The sequence below is a fragment of the Plasmodium vivax genome, chromosome 5 (assembly GCF_000002415.2).
Source record: "Plasmodium vivax chromosome 5, whole genome shotgun sequence".
Classification (NCBI taxonomy): Eukaryota; Apicomplexa; class Aconoidasida; order Haemosporida; family Plasmodiidae; genus Plasmodium; species Plasmodium vivax.
Genome location: NC_009910.1, coordinates 589,534 through 606,529, shown reverse-complemented (window position 1 = coordinate 606,529; position 16,996 = coordinate 589,534). Strand labels below are relative to the sequence as shown.

General features: G+C 46.7%; 3 protein-coding genes across 3 annotated transcripts, besides 13 other annotated features; 1 reads left to right on the top strand and 2 right to left on the bottom strand.

Moving 5' to 3' along the window:
* Nucleotides 1–1,285: 1,285 nt before the first annotated feature.
* Nucleotides 1,286–1,305: a microsatellite.
* Nucleotides 1,306–1,581: 276 nt separating this feature from the next.
* Nucleotides 1,582–1,602: a microsatellite.
* Nucleotides 1,603–2,143: 541 nt separating this feature from the next.
* Nucleotides 2,144–2,175: a microsatellite.
* A 1,079-nt stretch (nt 2,176–3,254) lies between these two features.
* Nucleotides 3,255–4,147, top strand: PVX_089490 (hypothetical protein, conserved; the record flags this gene model as incomplete). The annotated part of the gene is made up of 2 exons (XM_001614937.1): nt 3,255–3,381; nt 3,527–4,147. Exons 1-2 carry the CDS (start codon nt 3,355–3,357, stop codon nt 4,145–4,147), a joined length of 648 nt encoding a protein of 215 aa, XP_001614987.1. The 5' UTR covers nt 3,255–3,354.
* Nucleotides 3,339–3,375: a microsatellite.
* Nucleotides 4,148–6,168: 2,021 nt separating the features above from the next.
* Nucleotides 6,169–6,200: a microsatellite.
* A 208-nt stretch (nt 6,201–6,408) lies between these two features.
* PVX_089485 (hypothetical protein, conserved) lies at nt 6,409–10,198 on the bottom strand. Its single transcript, XM_001614936.1, has 11 exons — nt 9,510–10,198; nt 9,218–9,262; nt 9,044–9,073; nt 8,795–8,849; nt 8,608–8,675; nt 8,360–8,438; nt 8,021–8,131; nt 7,776–7,827; nt 7,331–7,507; nt 7,122–7,163; nt 6,409–7,007 (listed from the first exon to the last, which is right to left on the bottom strand). Exons 1-11 carry the CDS (start codon nt 9,574–9,576, stop codon nt 6,828–6,830), a joined length of 906 nt encoding a protein of 301 aa, XP_001614986.1. The 5' UTR covers nt 9,577–10,198; the 3' UTR covers nt 6,409–6,827.
* Nucleotides 8,346–8,403: a microsatellite.
* A 224-nt stretch (nt 10,199–10,422) lies between the features above and the next one.
* Nucleotides 10,423–10,498: a microsatellite.
* Nucleotides 10,499–11,207: 709 nt separating this feature from the next.
* On the bottom strand, nt 11,208–15,520 carry PVX_089480 (hypothetical protein, conserved; the record flags this gene model as incomplete). Its single annotated transcript, XM_001614935.1, has 5 exons — nt 11,208–11,237; nt 11,741–11,815; nt 12,012–12,079; nt 12,196–12,247; nt 12,437–15,520. 5 exons carry the CDS (start codon nt 15,518–15,520, stop codon nt 11,208–11,210), a joined length of 3,309 nt encoding a protein of 1,102 aa, XP_001614985.1.
* Nucleotides 11,770–11,810: a microsatellite.
* Nucleotides 12,965–12,987: a microsatellite.
* Nucleotides 13,765–13,785: a microsatellite.
* Nucleotides 13,879–14,048: a microsatellite.
* Nucleotides 14,110–14,133: a microsatellite.
* Nucleotides 14,587–14,632: a microsatellite.
* Nucleotides 15,521–16,996: the final 1,476 nt, after the last annotated feature.

The following is a 16,996-nucleotide window of genomic DNA, read 5'->3' as shown; positions in this document are numbered from 1 at the left end:
GCTGGTGAATAAGGCGAAACATGGAAAAAAAAAAAAAAAAGGGGAGGCGGGAGCGGGAGCGGGAGTGGGAGTGGGAGTGGGAGTGGGAGCGAACGTGGGAGATGGAACATGAAAGCACAGGAGCCGCTGTGCATGGTTCGCCTTGCGACCGAGGAGAAGGCAATAATTTGGTTCAGCAAAAAGTAGTTGTACGCGAACAGCTATGCACATGTAAGAGGGTTATATATATATATATGTGCCACCTTTGCCACGCACCGCGTTTGTAACAAATGGCCAACCGTTCTCGCATATGCGGATTTGCTCATTTTGCATATGAAACTCAGTAACTGTGTTTACCCTTCTTGTTGCATATAAAAACGGATAACTCGGGGGGGGCACTTCTTTTTTCCTTTCCCCAACGAACGAACATGCGTAAACGTGAACCGCGCGTCACACGTATGTAACAAATTGTAATACGCGTGGGCGAATGAAGCGCGAAACGGCTGGCGACGCGCCATCGTAACGGACGTATGTACATACGCACATGTTCTGTACGTATATATAAATGCAAAAATGTGAAAAGTACAAGTGTACAAGTGGTACGAAGTATACGTGTATAACGCCGCGCGAAACAATATATGCAATTTTGAACATGTACGGCGAACAACGAGGTAAACGAAACACGCTTTGGTTTGTTCGCCGCCCATCGGAATAACCAAAATTAAAAAAATTACTCAAAAAAAAAATAAAGAACAGAAAGGGAAGAAAAAAAAAAAAGTAAACACGAAATGAAGCAAAAAAAAAAAAAAAAAAAGGCGTCAAGCTGTGCCAACTTTTCAACACAAACTGAACTGAGATTTGCCTGCCATCCCATTGACATTGCAAACTTGCGCATGAGTATGTGCCAATGTATATATGTTATATATGTACAACTGCGTGATGAGGGTCCTCTCTCCCCCGCATATAAACATGTATATATATATACATATATATATACATATATATACATATATATATACATATATATATATACATGTTATATATATACGCATAAACGCGTGAACAGGATAGTTACATACGCACTGAGAGTTGATATACGTCCATCAACATTCGCATAAATAAAATACCACATGTACTCGTACGCACGTTTACATGAACAAATAAATGCCCGCTGGCGCGGCGAAGCAGCCATGTACGCTCATTGTACGTACATCATCCCCGCGTGTACATAAAAACGTGTATACTCCGTGCGGGTGCCCACTTGCCTGCTCGCGCTTAACGGTGACCAATTGTACGCATACCGCTTTTTCGCTTTTTCGTACCATCCGCGTACGCACGTGTACGCTTTATGCATATGTAACGTTCTTTTCATGTGCACGTGTTCATGGCATTCACGTACTTGTACGCACGCTCGCATAGCTTTTCTGTAACTGCGTCGTCGGCAGCCCATCATTTGCCAAAAGAAGAACTTTCATAGAACTCTGCCCGCCGCTTACGCTTCTTTTTTTTTTTTTTTTTGGGTGCACGCCGCGCAGCTGCTCGTAAGAAGCAAATTGCACTTTGCGAACGAATTTGAAGTAGCACAAAATAGGTTCAGCAGCGCGCACGTACGTACGTACTAATGCGTATATGCAGATATATGTGACGAATTAATTTCTCCCCTCGTGATATATGAAGCCATTCTGTTTCGTTAGTGCGTCCCTGCTGTTGTGGTACATTTGAGTTGATTGCCTCGTTGGCATTTGCGTCGTTTGTCACGTTTGCTGCGTTTACCGCGTTTGCTACGTTTACCACGTTAGCCACGTTCACCACGCTTACGACCTTTGCTACGTTCACTTCGTCAGCCGCTCTCGCCGCCCCTCCGCCTCGCCGCACCCTCACCTGTGCGTTGCGCGTGATGATACATCCTGACGCCTGCGCCGTTTACAACTAGGTGACAGCGGCATAAAGCCCAAGGCACGTCCCCCCCCAGGAGGCCCGCCTACATCGTTTGATTTTTCTTTAATAGCCTTTATGCTTTGCCGTGACTGCTCTGAGTCACCCGTGCTAGCGCTAGTGTCGTACCAGTAAGGTTTTCCTAGCGAGACTCACATACGTCACTGCAACACTGCGACGGAACGAAGAGGCAGAGAAGTGTCCTCCCGGATTGCATAAGGTAAAAATGTACAAAGGAGAGAAGCGCGCAATTTATTACGCTATCTACATGTGAGATAGCCAAAGTTAAGAAGAAAGAAAGGAAAAAAAAAAAAAAAAAAAGTCAGAAAATTTCCCATTTTTGTATGAACAAAACAGCCAAATTGGGAAAAAAAAAAAAAAAAATCCAAGCGCTCACAAAATACGTGCACACACACATGTGTATGCGCGTTTCGCGCGCCTTCACGTATTTACACACGCGCGAGCACGCACACACATTGTACGTACCACAATACACCCCTGCTATGTACTTCTATACGTTCACGCACTTTTAGTTCTACAGAGATATACACACGCACAAATACGCTTGCTTTATTACGCGAATTAAGTTCGGCGTGGACTTACAGCTCATGGTATCATTGGACGATCGTGTACCACCCCGTGACTGCGGCGACAATTGTGGGAGCCATTAGCATGTTGCGAAAATTGGGAAGATACGGATAAGAAGCAAGGAAGCCAGTTTTTTCCCCTCCAAATTAGCAGAAATTGTTATCATTAAGCCTCCGCATGCAGTTCAGCACAGTACGTGTTTTCCCCGCCTCGCTCGGCTGTGCAAGGCTTCGCGAAGTGAACATCATCATTCACGAAGCTCAAATTGACGGAGTTCGCAACTTCTGGGGTTTTGCATTTTATGAAGTACACAATTTATGAAGCTCACAATTTTTACACACGCATATAAATTTCAAAGCAGCCGAAAGGGAAGAAAAAAAAAAAAAAAAAAAAAATGAACGAACGAAATTGTTCAGGCAAAACGAAAAAGCCAGCAGAGTAGTAGAAGCCAGCCTATGCACAAAGCGAACTTTCATATATGTATACATACCAACACGCGCATGCATGATTGTTGAGTTTGTGCGAAAAGGTAGAAGAGTGAAACCCGCGTATAGATAAGTACACCGTATAGATAACCACACCGTATAGGAGTACACCTTGTATGCCCATCACAGCGCGACGAAGTTGTTTGGAAGGAAGTTATTCACCCCCGCACCCAGTCATTTTGTTAATCCGTACGAGCATGTAAAAAAGGAGAACAGTGCAACTGCAGAGATTGTTTTTTTTTTTTTTTTTTTAATTTCCCCCTCCCTCCCTTTTAACTGTTTTTTTTTAAACCATTTTTTGATTATTTTTCCCCATTGCTGCTTATCTGTGTAAAATACATTTCGTCATTAAGGAATCCCTGGCACAATGAGTTCTGAGAAAAACGCAACCACGGTAAGGAGTCAGCCAGTTGGTGCGCCTCTGCACGTTTTGCCTGCATCCGGGGGGAGAGAGTGTCCCCACGGATAATGCCCAATTGGAGGAGCGCACCCTCCGCGAGTTTGCCATTACATACCCTTTGTCACTGCCCCCCCTGCAGCCAACCCCCGTGCTGTGCGAGAACAACTGCGGGTTTTACGGGAACCCCGCGAACAACAACTTGTGCTCAAAGTGCTACCGAGAGTTCCAAGAAAAGAAAAAAAAAGAAATATCGGACGTGGAGAAGATGAACGAAAAGAACATCTCAGAAAATTTGCATAATTACAAAAAAATAAATAGCCTAATGGAGCCGAGTTACATAAGCGATAAGCAGATGGAAGCGGAGAAGCCAACCTTTATGCAAAATGAAAAGCCCCTACCGGAAGAGCAGCAGCCCGCCTCCACCAACATAAACATAAACAGCGTCGAAACGGACAACAGCGAAAATAATGGTAGCAATCAGAACGAGAGTGGAAGTAGCTCCAACAATGCTGCTCCCGAGGGGACAAACGAACAGAGCACCAGTACCAATGTCAACGAAGCCGAGGATAAGAAAAAATGCTTCTTCTGTTGCAAGCGTATAGGACTTCTAGGAATTAAATGCAGATGCAACCACTACTTCTGCTCTCTCCACAGATATGCTGATGCGCATAACTGCACCTTTGATTATAAGAACTACCACAAGCAGCAGTTGATAAAGAATAACGTCAAGGTTGTTGCAGACAAGGTGAAGAAAATATGAGCTGTGCATGGGGCATACGTGGGGGAGGGGGTGAAATCGAGTCTCTCTCACGCTTTTGCCCCCGCGTGGATGACCCTTCCTTCGGCCACTGCGAACACACTGCGAAAAAGAAGCTAACAGTGCAACAAAGTGGAAGCGGTGCATGAGCCGTAGGCAGCTGTCTGCTTGGGGGGGAGGAGACCCCTTAGGTTGAGGGCAGCTTGCCTACTTATGAGCGACCTGCTTACCCGCTGCGCGCCCCTCGCCGTTTTAAAATTAAATTTTTAAAAGTGAATCCCAATCATGTGCGCTCATGTGTACGTACCGTACGCGCGTGTGCGTATGTACATGCACCTGCATGTGTTAAGCGACTACATGTACGCACGTACGTAAGCACTATATGTATGTGTCCCCCGCCGCCCGCTACACCTCGCGCGTTCAACTTCCATGATTTGTTTTTTTTTTTTTTCTTTTTTTTTTTTTTTTTCTTTTTCTCCCATCGCCACAGTGACATCATGCGTACCCCAACGTGAGTTGCGTCCAAACATTTTCCCCTCTTGCTTCTTTCGTCCAGGTTTTGCGCGCGATGTGGTTGCGTTTACATTTTATGAATTTTTTTTCTTCCATTTTTCTTCCATTTTTCTTCCATTTTATTTCTTTTTCTTCCATTTTATTCCTTTTTCTTTCCTTTTTCTTTCCCCTTTTTTACATGTTGCCCTCCCCCCGCAGCGCAACTCATCATACGTATGTGTTGCAAATGTACGTGCGCGTGTGCTAGCCGAGTTTATGCCCGGGTTGAGGCGCATGTTTATGTACGCCGTGTGTGTACCCCCCATACGTAGCATTATGAGCACCCCCCTGTGCACACACATGTGCCTATTTGCATACGTATGCAGGTGCACCCCGCCCGTGCGCAGCTGCACCGCATTACATGTATACAGTTACACCCCACACTTAAGTTAAGCAATCCTAATGTCCCATTTAAGCGTTTTTGATAATTAATTTTTGAAGTAAAAAAGAAAAAAAAAGGAAAAAAAGGAAAAAAAAAAAAAAAAAAAGAATAACATACCAATTGCCATATAAAAACTGAATAATTAAAACAAATTAGTATATCATTTCTTTTTTTGTCCCCCTTCCCACCAAAAAAAAATGCCATTTTGGAGGTGCCGCTTCACTGTCGCCACGTTGTAGGAAGGGGTGGGCGCAAACTGGGCGTTTCCGTAAAAGCAAAGGAAAGCCATTCAATGGGATCGCGCTTAGGCGTAAAGAAGTGTAACTGCTTGGTTAACTTCCCCCCTGCGTCGTTGCGATCGGCCAGAACGGGAATGTGAAGCGGTATGGAGTGTATATCGCTACAAACATATGGAAGTTGCGTCTATCTTATTTTTTCCTTTATTTCCCCGATTCGACTGCTCACACAGTCGAGATTTAACAACTCGATGCGCCGCCCCATCGACGGCACCTCATCGAACGTCTCGAGCGAAGCAAAAAGACACGCGCAGTGGCACCGTTCCGATTATGAAAAAAAATTAAGCCAAAGGCGCAGATAGGCAAAGTTGGTTAGGAGAGATGCATAAACCGCGCAACTGAATTGATCTAGCGAATTGGCAAAAAAAAAAAAAAAAAAAAAAAAACAATTAGTAAGGCATCGATTAGGTGACATAAGTGAAATAATTAAGAGAAGTAAACAAATACATTCATAATTAAGATAAACGATTAATTCCTAAAAATATCTTTTTTTTTAAAAACCACGAGGAGGTGTAAAAATTGTGCACATGGTGAATGAAGTGACAGCAGCACGTGAGAAATAATACGCGCGAAGGAAAACGCACGAAAAATAAACGCGCGGAAAACAAACGCACGAAAAATGGTGGAAAAAAACAGACACAAAAAACAATCTTTTCTTTTCAAATTATAAACACATTTATTCGTTTTTTTTTTTTTTTTTTCTCATTTTTCGTCGCTCGTTTGGGCGCGCCCCACGGTGTGTGTAACACGTGAGTAACGAAGGTATGCATGTAGATATGTGCAAACAGACAACGGTGTGCTTTGCAAATGCCTCCCCGTAGGGACACACATATATGCTGCGGAGGTCTGCTATGCAAAAGGCCTAACTTAGGTGTGTGGCCCAAAAGATGTGCAAACAAAAAAGGGGCCTATAATTTATGGAATGGAAAAAGATGAATAAACGAAGCGATGCAAAAAGGTACGCACAGAAAACACTCCAACGAACGACTTTTACATTCGCGGGTTTAATTTGCGTATTTTTTTTTTTTTTTTTTTTTTCCAAAGAATTAGCTATGAGTGAGAAGCGCCACTGCTACAAATTAGCAGCGAGGGAGAGGCATATCCTCACGAAAAAATGATCGCATTGAAATGACTAGGGGATCTGCATCCTTCTGCCTTCCCATTGGCAGTACCGCCATTTGGGGGAGGCGCACAGGTATGTGTGTATGGATGGGAGGCTCTCCAAAAATAGACGAATAAGAAATAGATGGGGAAACTTGGAGATAACATGATAAACGGTTTGGTCGACACTTTGGCAGACAGATTGGCCACAACTTGAGACAGCTTGGTGAAGCGGACGACTCAGTTTGTGAGATGATCCACCTCCTCCTTCCCTTCAGTGGTCGCACTGTAAACGCCGAGCCGCACGAACGAGACAAATCTGATTGGTCACCCGGTGGAAGCGAATAACTCTCTACGCCGCTGCTCGGGGGGGAGGCGGAATCTGTGGCTCTCCTTTCCCCTCGCGCAAACTGATGGCCGTTTGGACGAACTTTTTCAACGAGGCGTGATACGAACCGTCGTCCACCTTTATGATGTTGTTGTGCGTCCCAAACTTGGAGAAGTACCTGAACTTGTGCTTGCTCGGGCAGAGCTGCGGGGGGAAAGGGAGAGGTGTAGAGATGGGGAGGCGGTTCAAGTACGCGAGCGGCGCGGAGATGTAGCCACCACCGCGGAGAAGCAGCCACGCCTCGGATTAAAGGAGTACCTCAAATAACTTGCTCGAGTGATCAGGGGGGATCATTTTGTCCTGCGAAAGGGTAAAAAAAAAAAAAAAAAAAAAAAAAAAAATAACAAAATAAAGCAAAATAAAATGGAAAGATATACACACATACGTTGCTTTACTTATGGCATTGCGCAAGTTGACACATGTCACACGCTGCCCCGTGCCGCTCTCCTCTCCCTCCCAAAAGTTACCAGTTCGGAAGTGTTAATCAACAGAGGGACGTGTATTTTTTTTATCTTCTCCTTATTGTCCATTTTGGTTCTAATCAAAACGTCAAAACTCAAGAGGAAGAAGTTTAAGAAGGGGTAGTTCTGCTCCGACATGTCCTTCACGCTCAGAAATGGGTTTTCCAAAATCAGGCCGTACAGCTGCGCAAAAAGGGGGAGAAGTGGGTAAGAAGTGGATGAGAAGTGGATGAGAAGTGAACGCGAAATGGATGCAAAATGGAGAATAACTTGGAGGGAAAAAAAAAAAAAAAAAAAAACACAACTTCCGGGGAAGTCACGTTCCGTGTGGCCACACAAAAATGCATGCAACAATGCATGCAAAAATGAGAAGCTGCCACGCCGCATGCATGCAGTTAGGCCACTACAAGTTTCGCATTGCCAACGCCACTGGGGGAAAAAATGCACTTACGTCCTTTTGGTGCTTGGATGCCGTTTCGAGGGCCACTGCACCTCCCATGGAGCTGCGCAAGGGGAGGGGGGAAATTGAATTGTTGCAAATTGCCATGCAGGAATGGAGGAGCGAGAAGGGGAAAACATCAGCGGGGGCGCACCCACGTGTGCGAATAGCCACATCGCCACGACGCCACAACGCATATGCAGCCGCTCATCCGCGCAACCGCTCAACCGCTTAACCGCGGTGAAGTAAAATTTTACTTTCCGAAGATGAACAGCTGCTTGGTGTTTTTCTGCTTCAAGTAGTTGAGGGGCACCAGGGCATCCTTGTACAGTTGTTCCTCCGATGGATTTCCTTTGTTCGTTCCGCAGCTGTGGGAGGGGGAGGGGTACGCAAAGGGGAAAAGAGATAGTGAGGTGAGAAAGGAGAAGGAAATAAAAAGGGGCGCACGCCTTCCGTTGCGCGAAGGACGAAGTGAAACGCGCGGTTTGGTCGTTTGGAGGACATTTTCAGGCCATTTGCAGGCAATTTGAGACCATTTTGAGACCATTTTGTGGCCATTTCCGAAGCGCGCTTGCTCCTCTCCCGGTGCTACTTACCCCCTGTTGGAGCAGGAGAAGATGCTGACGTCCACCCTCTGCACAATCATGTCGAACAGCTTGACGTACTTCTCGACATCTGCGGGGAAGGAGGGGAAATTTTTCGAAAGGGGAATTATCTCGGGGGGGCAAACGAGATGTACAAAGCGAAGGAGTGGGCTTGGCCCCTCCGCACGGGGACGGACATGCCACTTGGCAACCTGCGCAGCAGCGCATTTTACAGTCCGCCTAAACGAAGAAACACTTACAGCCACCCTTTCCGAGGTAGTAGAGGAACACAGGCTTGTTTTCGTGGTCTTCCGCTTTTACAAACCAGCTGAGGGGGGGAGAGAACGTGGGCCGAGTGGTGAGCATCAAAAAGGAGCAGCAAAAATACGCGTCAACAGTTGCGTGCGCGTCAACTGATGCATGCGCGTTGGCCCCTCTCACGCGTACCACTTAAATCTGCTTCCGTCCTCCATATCTAGGTACACATCTTCGAAATGGCTGCCTGGAGGGAAAAAAAAAAAAAAGCGGTGAGTTGAATCGTTGGTGAAGAGGAAGAGTAGTGGGGGGGGGTAAAACTCATCTTCATGCAGAAGCGATTCCGAAGAAGGGGGTCTGTCTGCCTGTCTGCTCCGTTGGGGCGATTGGAACAGACCCCCCTCGAAACTGTGCGTGTAAAAACGGACGAAGAAATATTACCATATGGACGGACTTTGTTGGGGTTGATCTCTGCGTTAGGGGGGGAAGAAGCGGGAGGAAAAAAAAATGGACGTGTAGAGGTGCAATGTAAGGTGCCGCTAAATGGCACGCTCGCTCAAAGCGGCGAAACACGCGGGGAAATCCCTTTCGTTTTTTTTCCCTCTTTCGCGTTACTTTCTTTTGCGAAGATCAGATTGTCCTGGTTGAAATAGATGTAGCCTACGAGTTGAAGCGAAGAAAGGGTGGGAAGAATGGAGAGGTGGCACAATTTGCGGTCGGTGGGGTAGCGAAGCAGGGTGGGGCTGTGGACGGATGGGTCTACGCTAGCAACCATTTGTGTAATGGGCAGTCGGGCAGCATGGAGGAGCCAAATAACCACGTCCATTTTATTGGACGACTCATTTTTTTGCTTTTCTGTTTTGCCTTTTTTTGGTGACTGCCCACTGACGCGGCGACGGAGCCTTACCATTCAACACCACCACGAGGAGTATAATCGCAACCACGGGGATCCACAAGAACTTGAGTACCTTCATTTTGTTACACAACAATGGAGGGGGGTTCGAATTGGGCGAACTGAATCTGAGCGCCGATAAATGGGCGGACAAGTGGGCAGCGCAAGAGCGTACGGGAGTGAGAGAGTAAGGGAGTAGGAGTGTAGTGATGCGTGGACGTAGGGCTGTATGGACGTAAGGCTGTATGGACGTAAGGCTGTATGGACGCAGGGCTGTATGGACGCAGGGCTGTATGGCTGTATGGCCAGGAGGTACAAATTACAAATGCGCGCGTGCGACGAAGGCAGGGGTCGGTGTTGCTTTCCCGTTTGCCGTGTATCTGTACACGTTTGTGCAATCGCGGGGGGGGGAGAGATTAACTCTGCTTCGCGTCGAACGGGTGGTCAGCGTTCAACGTGATGTAAATCGACAAACTCGCAGCTGCGACGCGTGTCCCACAGGCGTATGTGTTCAGGGGCGCACTGTTCGAATTGCAGTCAGCATGCATAAGAAAATGCCAGCCTGAGCACGCGCGGGCATTCGAAGAAAAATGCAAAAAAAAAAAAAAAAAAAATAGTGTACAAAATGGGATGTTTACACAAATGGGTTAATTAATATACATTGGGAAAAAAAGGAGGGGGCGCGCACAAAAGGAATAACATATGTATACAAATGGTTAAGCGTGTATATATAATATATATGTACATAAATAAGCGCATTTTTCCCAGGGGTCAGTTTTTTTTTTTTTTTTTTTTTTTTGTGAACTCGTGCAGCTGGCTCCTTTTCCAGCTCACAGTCGCCAAGGAAAAAAAAAAAAAAAAAAAGGGGAAAAAAAAGGAGGAAAAGAAAACGGAAAAACAAAAGGGAAAAACAAAAGGGAAACACCAAACAGCTGGTGAGAATATCCCTAGGCACAAAAATAACCGCGGAGGAGATGAGTGTGGACATGCGTGTACGTACGCAAGGGGGGCGGCGCCTATGCGGAGCGTAAATATAAAGGTGTTAAGGGGCGCAAACTGCAACGAAGCAGTCTGTATTTACGCATGTGCATGTAAACGCAGTAAAAGCAGTACACGCAGTAAACGTATGTAAGCGTGCGAGGGCGGCGACGCGACCTTATGCGCGCGTTGATTTCCCCTGTCCCGCTAAGGCAACTTTGCCGATGGCGGTTGAACGGAAGGCAATTTCGCAACAAACGCAGCTGCGGTGTGGGGCAGTCGCGAGGAATGTAAAAATTAAAAAGGATGGAGCGAGTTTGAAAAAAGGCGAGTTTTTTTTCAGCGCGTGGAAGCACGTAGGCAGCACGTAGGCATCTCCCAGGCGTACATAAATTAAGCGCATTTACATATGTAAATAAATATTTATTTATATGCAGTTTTAAAAATTTTTTATACGCATAGGATTTATGAATGTATATGCCTGTACTACTGCCGCGTACGTAAGGGTTACCATACGCAGCGGGATGGGAAAGCTCGGCAAAATTAAAGTAAAAAAAAGGGGCAGTAAAAAAAGGGAGCAAAAAGGAGGTAGTAAAAAAAAGGCAGCAAAAAAAGGCAGCAAAAAAAGGCAGCAAAAAAAGGACGCATAAAAATGCAGCAGAAAAATTTAAAAGATTTATTGAACTTGAAAAAAAAAAAAAAAATGTACGCTTAAAAAAAAGAGGCTTTTTATTTTTACTGCATCTCAATTGCACTCAAGGCATCCTAAGGAGAGGGAGAGAGAAAAAAAAAAAAAATAAATAAATAAAAACCAGCATGCAGGAAGAAGAACTCATGGGGAGAGGTACTCGGACAGCGTTTATCCGAACAGAAGTTACAGTGTTCTGTGACTCGTTTTTCTTTTTTTTTCTCGCCGGGGGTTGCCCCATTTATGAACATATAAATGGATAAGTAAAAAAAAAAAAAAAAAAAAAAAAAAAGAGACTCCACAATCGCGTTATACATATTCGTATAGATGTAGGTTGTTTTTATTTGGGTAGCCATCACAGCTCGCGTTTTTTTTTTTTTTTTTTTTTTGGCAAGTTCCCTCGATGAATCGTCCATGTATAATCGATATGATTAAACGGTTGCATATTTATACACAATTGGCGAGTGTTTATATGTACACCTGAAGGTGCGCACGGGGATGGAAGAAGGCCCTCCCTTTCTCGATGTTAAGAAAAAAAAAAAAAAAAAAAAAAAACCTATCTGGGATGCTCACACATTACCTTTATAAGGGCCGTTTGCAACATGTCGCTGTTGCCGCCGAAGGCCTGGTCCAGGTGGAGCTTTGCTTTACAGCACTGCGAATTCAGGGGGGGAGAGGTGCAACGAATATGTGGGTAAAAACTGCGCGCGATGCTGACTGGGCGGAGGGGGCATATACCCACTCTGTGTGATAGCTCGGGTGAAGCAATTCCAACCAAGCAACCATCCAACCGCCCAACCACGCAACGATGTAGCGATGTAACGATGTAACGATACAACTCGGTGACTTACCCGAAGGATGGTCTCCTCGATGGTGTTCTTGCAGCATAGTCGGTAAATGTACACTTCGTTCTTTTGTCCTAAATCGGGGGGGAAAAAAGAGAATCGCTTTGAAGGGGAACTCCTTTTCGGGGTGACACACACGGAGGAGCGATTATGTGCGCCTCTTCGCCGCTGCACCGCTGCACCGCCTTACCTAGTCGGTGGACTCGATCCTCCGCCTGTCTGTCGTTGTGGGGGTTCCAGTCCTGCAGGGGGGGGGTGCAGACGCGTCAACCGTGGGCATGCGTGCACAGGCACGGTGGTATATTCGCCCCCGCGATTACACGAGCATTTACACGAGCATTTACGAGCATTTACACGAGCATTTACACGAGCATTTACGAGCATTTACGAGCATTTACACGAGCATTTACACGCACTTTTGCGCGCCCCACCTGGTCCATCAGAATGACGTGGTTGGCCGCGATCAAGTTGAGCCCCACGCCGCCCGCCTTAGTCGACAGCAGGAAGATAAACACGTTGTCGTTTTTGGAAAAGCGCTTTATAATTTTCTGCCTCTCGATCGTGTTGGTGGAGCCATCCAGGCGGACGTAGATTTGGCTGCTCCCCTTGCGGTCGGAGGTGAACGACGACGTGGAGGTGGTGGAGGACGACAGGTAGAGGTCCTTTTCGCTTTTGTTGAAGTCTCCGTTGGGGTCTTCCTCCTTCCCGGAGTTGCTTCGGGGGGGGGCATCGTCGTTGGCAGCATTGGCGGCATCAGCGTCGTTGGCAGCGTCGTCATCGGCTTGATCCACTTGATCCGCTTGATCCGCTTGATCCGCTTGATCCGCTTGATCCGCTTCCTCCTGCCCGTCGAGGCGCCCCTTCTCACCCTTCTCATCTGGGTTGCCTCCTTTCCCGCCCTGCCGGTGGTCCGCGAAGTCCTGCTCGTCGTAGATAAACTCGTAGAGGAGGGCCTCCTCAATGATGTCCAGGAAGGTGGTGAACTGAGAGAAGATGAGGACCTTCTCCTTCTTCTTGCGAATCTCCTTAATGAGCGAAATCATGTGGTGTATCTTGCTGCTGTTGAGGATGTGCTCCTTCGAAATGAGGTACTTGTTCAAATTTTCATCCCCTTGGGATATTAAATGCTTAATCGACAGGTGAATGTCAAAATCGGAGATCTTCATAAATTCATTTTCGACCGTCTTGAGGTCCAAATCAAGGTACTGATCCGTGTTGGCGTAGAAATATTTGGAAATCTTTTTTATATCCTCCACGGAGTAGTAATATTTGTGTAGAAGGGGGTGGTTACATATTCGCCTTAGGATGAAAATGGACGCATTTATCATTTTCCCTCTTACCTCCTTGCTGGTGTTGTTAACGCTTTCGGTGTCCGCCGGCTCGTCCTGCCTTTTATTAATCACAATGTTGCTGTCTTTGTTCTCCTCTGCCTTTTCTATGTTGATCGTTTCCTCGTCAATTTTGTCGTCCTCGTCGTCGTAGTCGTTGGGCTGCTCCGCCGGGGCGGCAGCGGCGTCGGTAGGCACTTCCCTGGCCGCGTGGCTTCTCCCATTGGGGGTGGCACCCGACTCCCCCTCGTCGGCAGCATCGGCAACTTCGGCAACGCCGCCAACCTCGGCAACGTCGCTCCCCGCGCGGAAGATCTGCTCCCGCTTGATGTCCCTCTTCTCGAAGACGGCCGCGAGCCTCTCCAGCTCCTTCCTATTCGAGTGCTTCTGCAGAAACTCCAGGTGCTTATGCGTGTGCTGCATCTTCGACATTATTTCATCCTTATACAGGTTCAGCTGCGTGCTGTTCAGGGGCAGCTTAATAATTATGCTGTGCTTTTTGGGCATATCTATGAACACGTGCTTCTTGGACCGCCTCAAAATGTACGGCTCAATAATGAGTTGGAGCAGAATGATTTCCTTGTTCTTCAGTTTGACGTACTTCACATCGTTTTTTATCGTTTCGATGAGGTAATTTTTAATAATATTTTTGGTCTCTTCTGTGCAGGTGGAGTTGCTACCCGAGGAGGGGGTGTTACCACCAGGGGAGGAGGTGTTACCATCTGAGGAGGGGGTATTACCACCTGGAGAGGTGACCTTTCCCCCGGTGGAGTCACTGGGCTCCTTCCTTTCCACCGACTTGATATCATAAATTTCGAGCGTTTTTGCGCTCTTCAAAGGGGTGGCAGCAGAGTCGATCCCCTCCCCCTGGTCGTCACTACCCTCCTTGCTGTTTAGAATCTCTTGGTACATTTTGACGAAGGCACTCATAGCGTTGTTAATATTTTTTTCGGTAAATATCTCTGGCATGAGGAAGAGAAGCAGATTCATGAGTTCCTGTGTTTTGTTCTGGATGGGTGACCCGGTGAGCAGAATCTTATTATTAAAAACGATTTTCTTTTGCAACTTCTTATAAATTAGGGAGTTTTTATTCTTCAGAAAATGAGCCTCATCAAAGATGAGGTAGTCGTATTTTTTAATTTGCCTAAAATAGGACACGTCATTCTTCCCGATGAGCATATTAATACTCGTGACAATTAAGTGTATGTTATTCGCCTTATTGGTGAATATATCATAGGCGAGATATTTCCTTTCATTTTGATTCCCATAATAAATGATTTTATTATTCCTGAGGTAGGGGCACCACATGTTAATTTCGTTGTTCCAGTTTTTAAGTAGACTCGTCGGAGCCACGATGATGGTTTTATTTTGTAGCTCCTTCGTTCGGTACATGTAATCGAGGAAGACACACGTCTGGGCCGTTTTGCCCAATCCCATTTCGTCCGCCAAGATTCCGTTTTTCTTTTCCCTATACAGTGCATATAACCAGAAGACGCCACATTTTTGGTACTTCTTCAGCTTATGAAATGTGTCCACTTCTCTCTCAAAATGGCTGAAATTCGCGTCGAAATTACTCACTCGGAAGGACCCCTTTACAAACTCCTTTATAATTTCCTGCCTCTTTTCCTTTACGTTTGAGGTGAAGTACTCTATAATTTTGTTCTTTATCTTGATGGACGCTAGCAAGCATTCGAACAGGTCCTTCAGGTTCTTTTCGTGCTCCTCCCGCTCGTTCGACAGGGAGTAATCGTCCTCATTATCGTCACTCAGGTTGTTGTTGCTTCCGTTTGGGTGCTGCGCGGTGCCGTCCTTCTGCTCCTCGTCTTCGTGCTCCTTCTTGGGGCTCTCATCGGTTGGTTCGATTGGCCCGCTTAGTCCGCTTTGGCCGCTTAACCCGCTTGGCCCGTTTCGCCCCTTCTTCTCCCTCTTGTTGGCTGGCTCCCCGTTTCGCTTCCTCCCCGACTGGGGGGGGGAGGCATCCTCCTTCGAGTTGTTGTCCCCCTCGCTATTTGAGCTGTCCAGTACCCTCCTCAGCTTCTTTTTCTTCTTCTTCTTCACCACGGACTCTTCGCTTTTTTTCTCCTCCGACTCGTTCAGCTTCTCCTTGTACACGTACTGGTCGAAGTCGAAGAGGTTGTTGGTGATTTTCCGCTTCCGCAGGGGGTCCACAAATTCGAACACGTCCATTTTGCCCTCCCCTTGAGAAGTGGCGCGTTTGCGCGTTTGGCGGCACGTTTAGTGGCACCTTTGGGGGTACCCCTCGTGGCACCACCTCTGGCGCGCGCTGCAGACCACTCCGCCGCGAACCTCCAGCGGGGCGATCAATATTGCAGCAACCCGCAAGCGCGCAACGCAGCGGAGACGCGGCCCCCCATGTAAGGCGCCGCAACCGTCGTCCCAAGGGAGTCCAAATTGGGGGGCAGGTGACGAGAAGTGAAAAGAAGTAACTGGAAGTAACGAAAGTGACGGACGTATGAACACCGCTTCTCCGTTAAATTACACGTAAAAAAATAAAAAAATAAAAATACATAAACTGGTGAGGAAAAATCTGACCATGGACTTGTTATTCCAATTGCTCACTCGCCCGGGCACGTTTGCCGTGCATTCGTGAGGGAAAACGGGAAGCAAATAAAAGTAGCCCAAAAAGAAAAAAAAAAAATGACGAGTGGAGAGAGAGGCCCAAATGAGGGACGAAAAAAAGAGGCAAGCAAGCACAATCCTTTTGCTATCTCAAGCGGGGAGCTGCAACACGTAAAAAAAAAAAAAAAAAAAAAGTACGCGGAGGGGAAATATATGGAAAAAGAAATATACGGAGGGGGAAAAAAAAAAAAAAATCAGGCATATTTCCACCACGCGAGAAAAATGAGGCATATTTCCATTAAGCGAGCCAAATGAGGCATATTTCCATAAACGAGCAAAATGAGGCATGTCCCATCAGGTGCGTAAAAAACACATGGCGAAAATTGCGTGAGCGCATTTCCCATTACGTGAGATTGTTCGGTTACTGCATGCTGACCACATGTATCACGCGCATGTTTCTGAGTATGTGACTGGGCGGGTATGAAGATGAAGCGCGTGTTAAGCGGGATAGTAAGTAAAGCGGCACAGTAAGTAAAGCGGCACAGTAAGTAAAGCGGCCCAGTCAATCGGCTCAGTCAATCTGCCCAACAATCTGCCCAACCAGTCAGCTCATGCGCTGAGTACTTGACTCGTCCATTCACCCGCGGGAATGTGCCTAGCGCGTGGTTGCGGTGCGGCGAACGAAAATTGCGCGAGAAGGGGCAATAGGCAAAATCGGGCGGGCAAAGAGGCAGTCTTCTTTTTGTTCTGGCGGGTTGTATGCCAGCGCATGTGCACGTGGGCATATGTGCGTGCGTGCATACGGGTCGCATACGATACATACGCACAGGCATACATACACATACACTTAGCTATTGGTTTGCCGTGCGCGTTGCGCGCCTTTCGCCGCTTTAATGTGCGCGTACGCACGGATGCTCTGCCTGCCACTCGGCCTGAACAAGCGCGAAGCAAAAGGCAAGGGAAAAAATCGAACGGAAAAGGCATCAGCAGGTGAATCAGATCGCGCACGTTTCGTTATTGTGCACTCGGGGGATTTTTTTTTTTTTTTTTGTATGCAATATTTACACGCATGTGGTATTTTCA

Bases quoted from the DNA above. Each gene is read 5' to 3' on its own strand.
- PVX_089485 (XM_001614936.1), bottom strand. From the start codon at position 9,576: ATGAAGGTACTCAAGTTCTTGTGGATCCCCGTGGTTGCGATTATACTC. The intron at 7,164-7,330 runs GTAACTTTTGGG...ACCCTTTCGCAG, and splicing joins TGATTAACACTTCCGAACTG to GACAAAATGATCCCCCCTGA. The intron at 7,008-7,121 runs GTACTCCTTTAA...TTCCCCCCGCAG, and splicing joins ACTCGAGCAAGTTATTTGAG to CTCTGCCCGAGCAAGCACAA.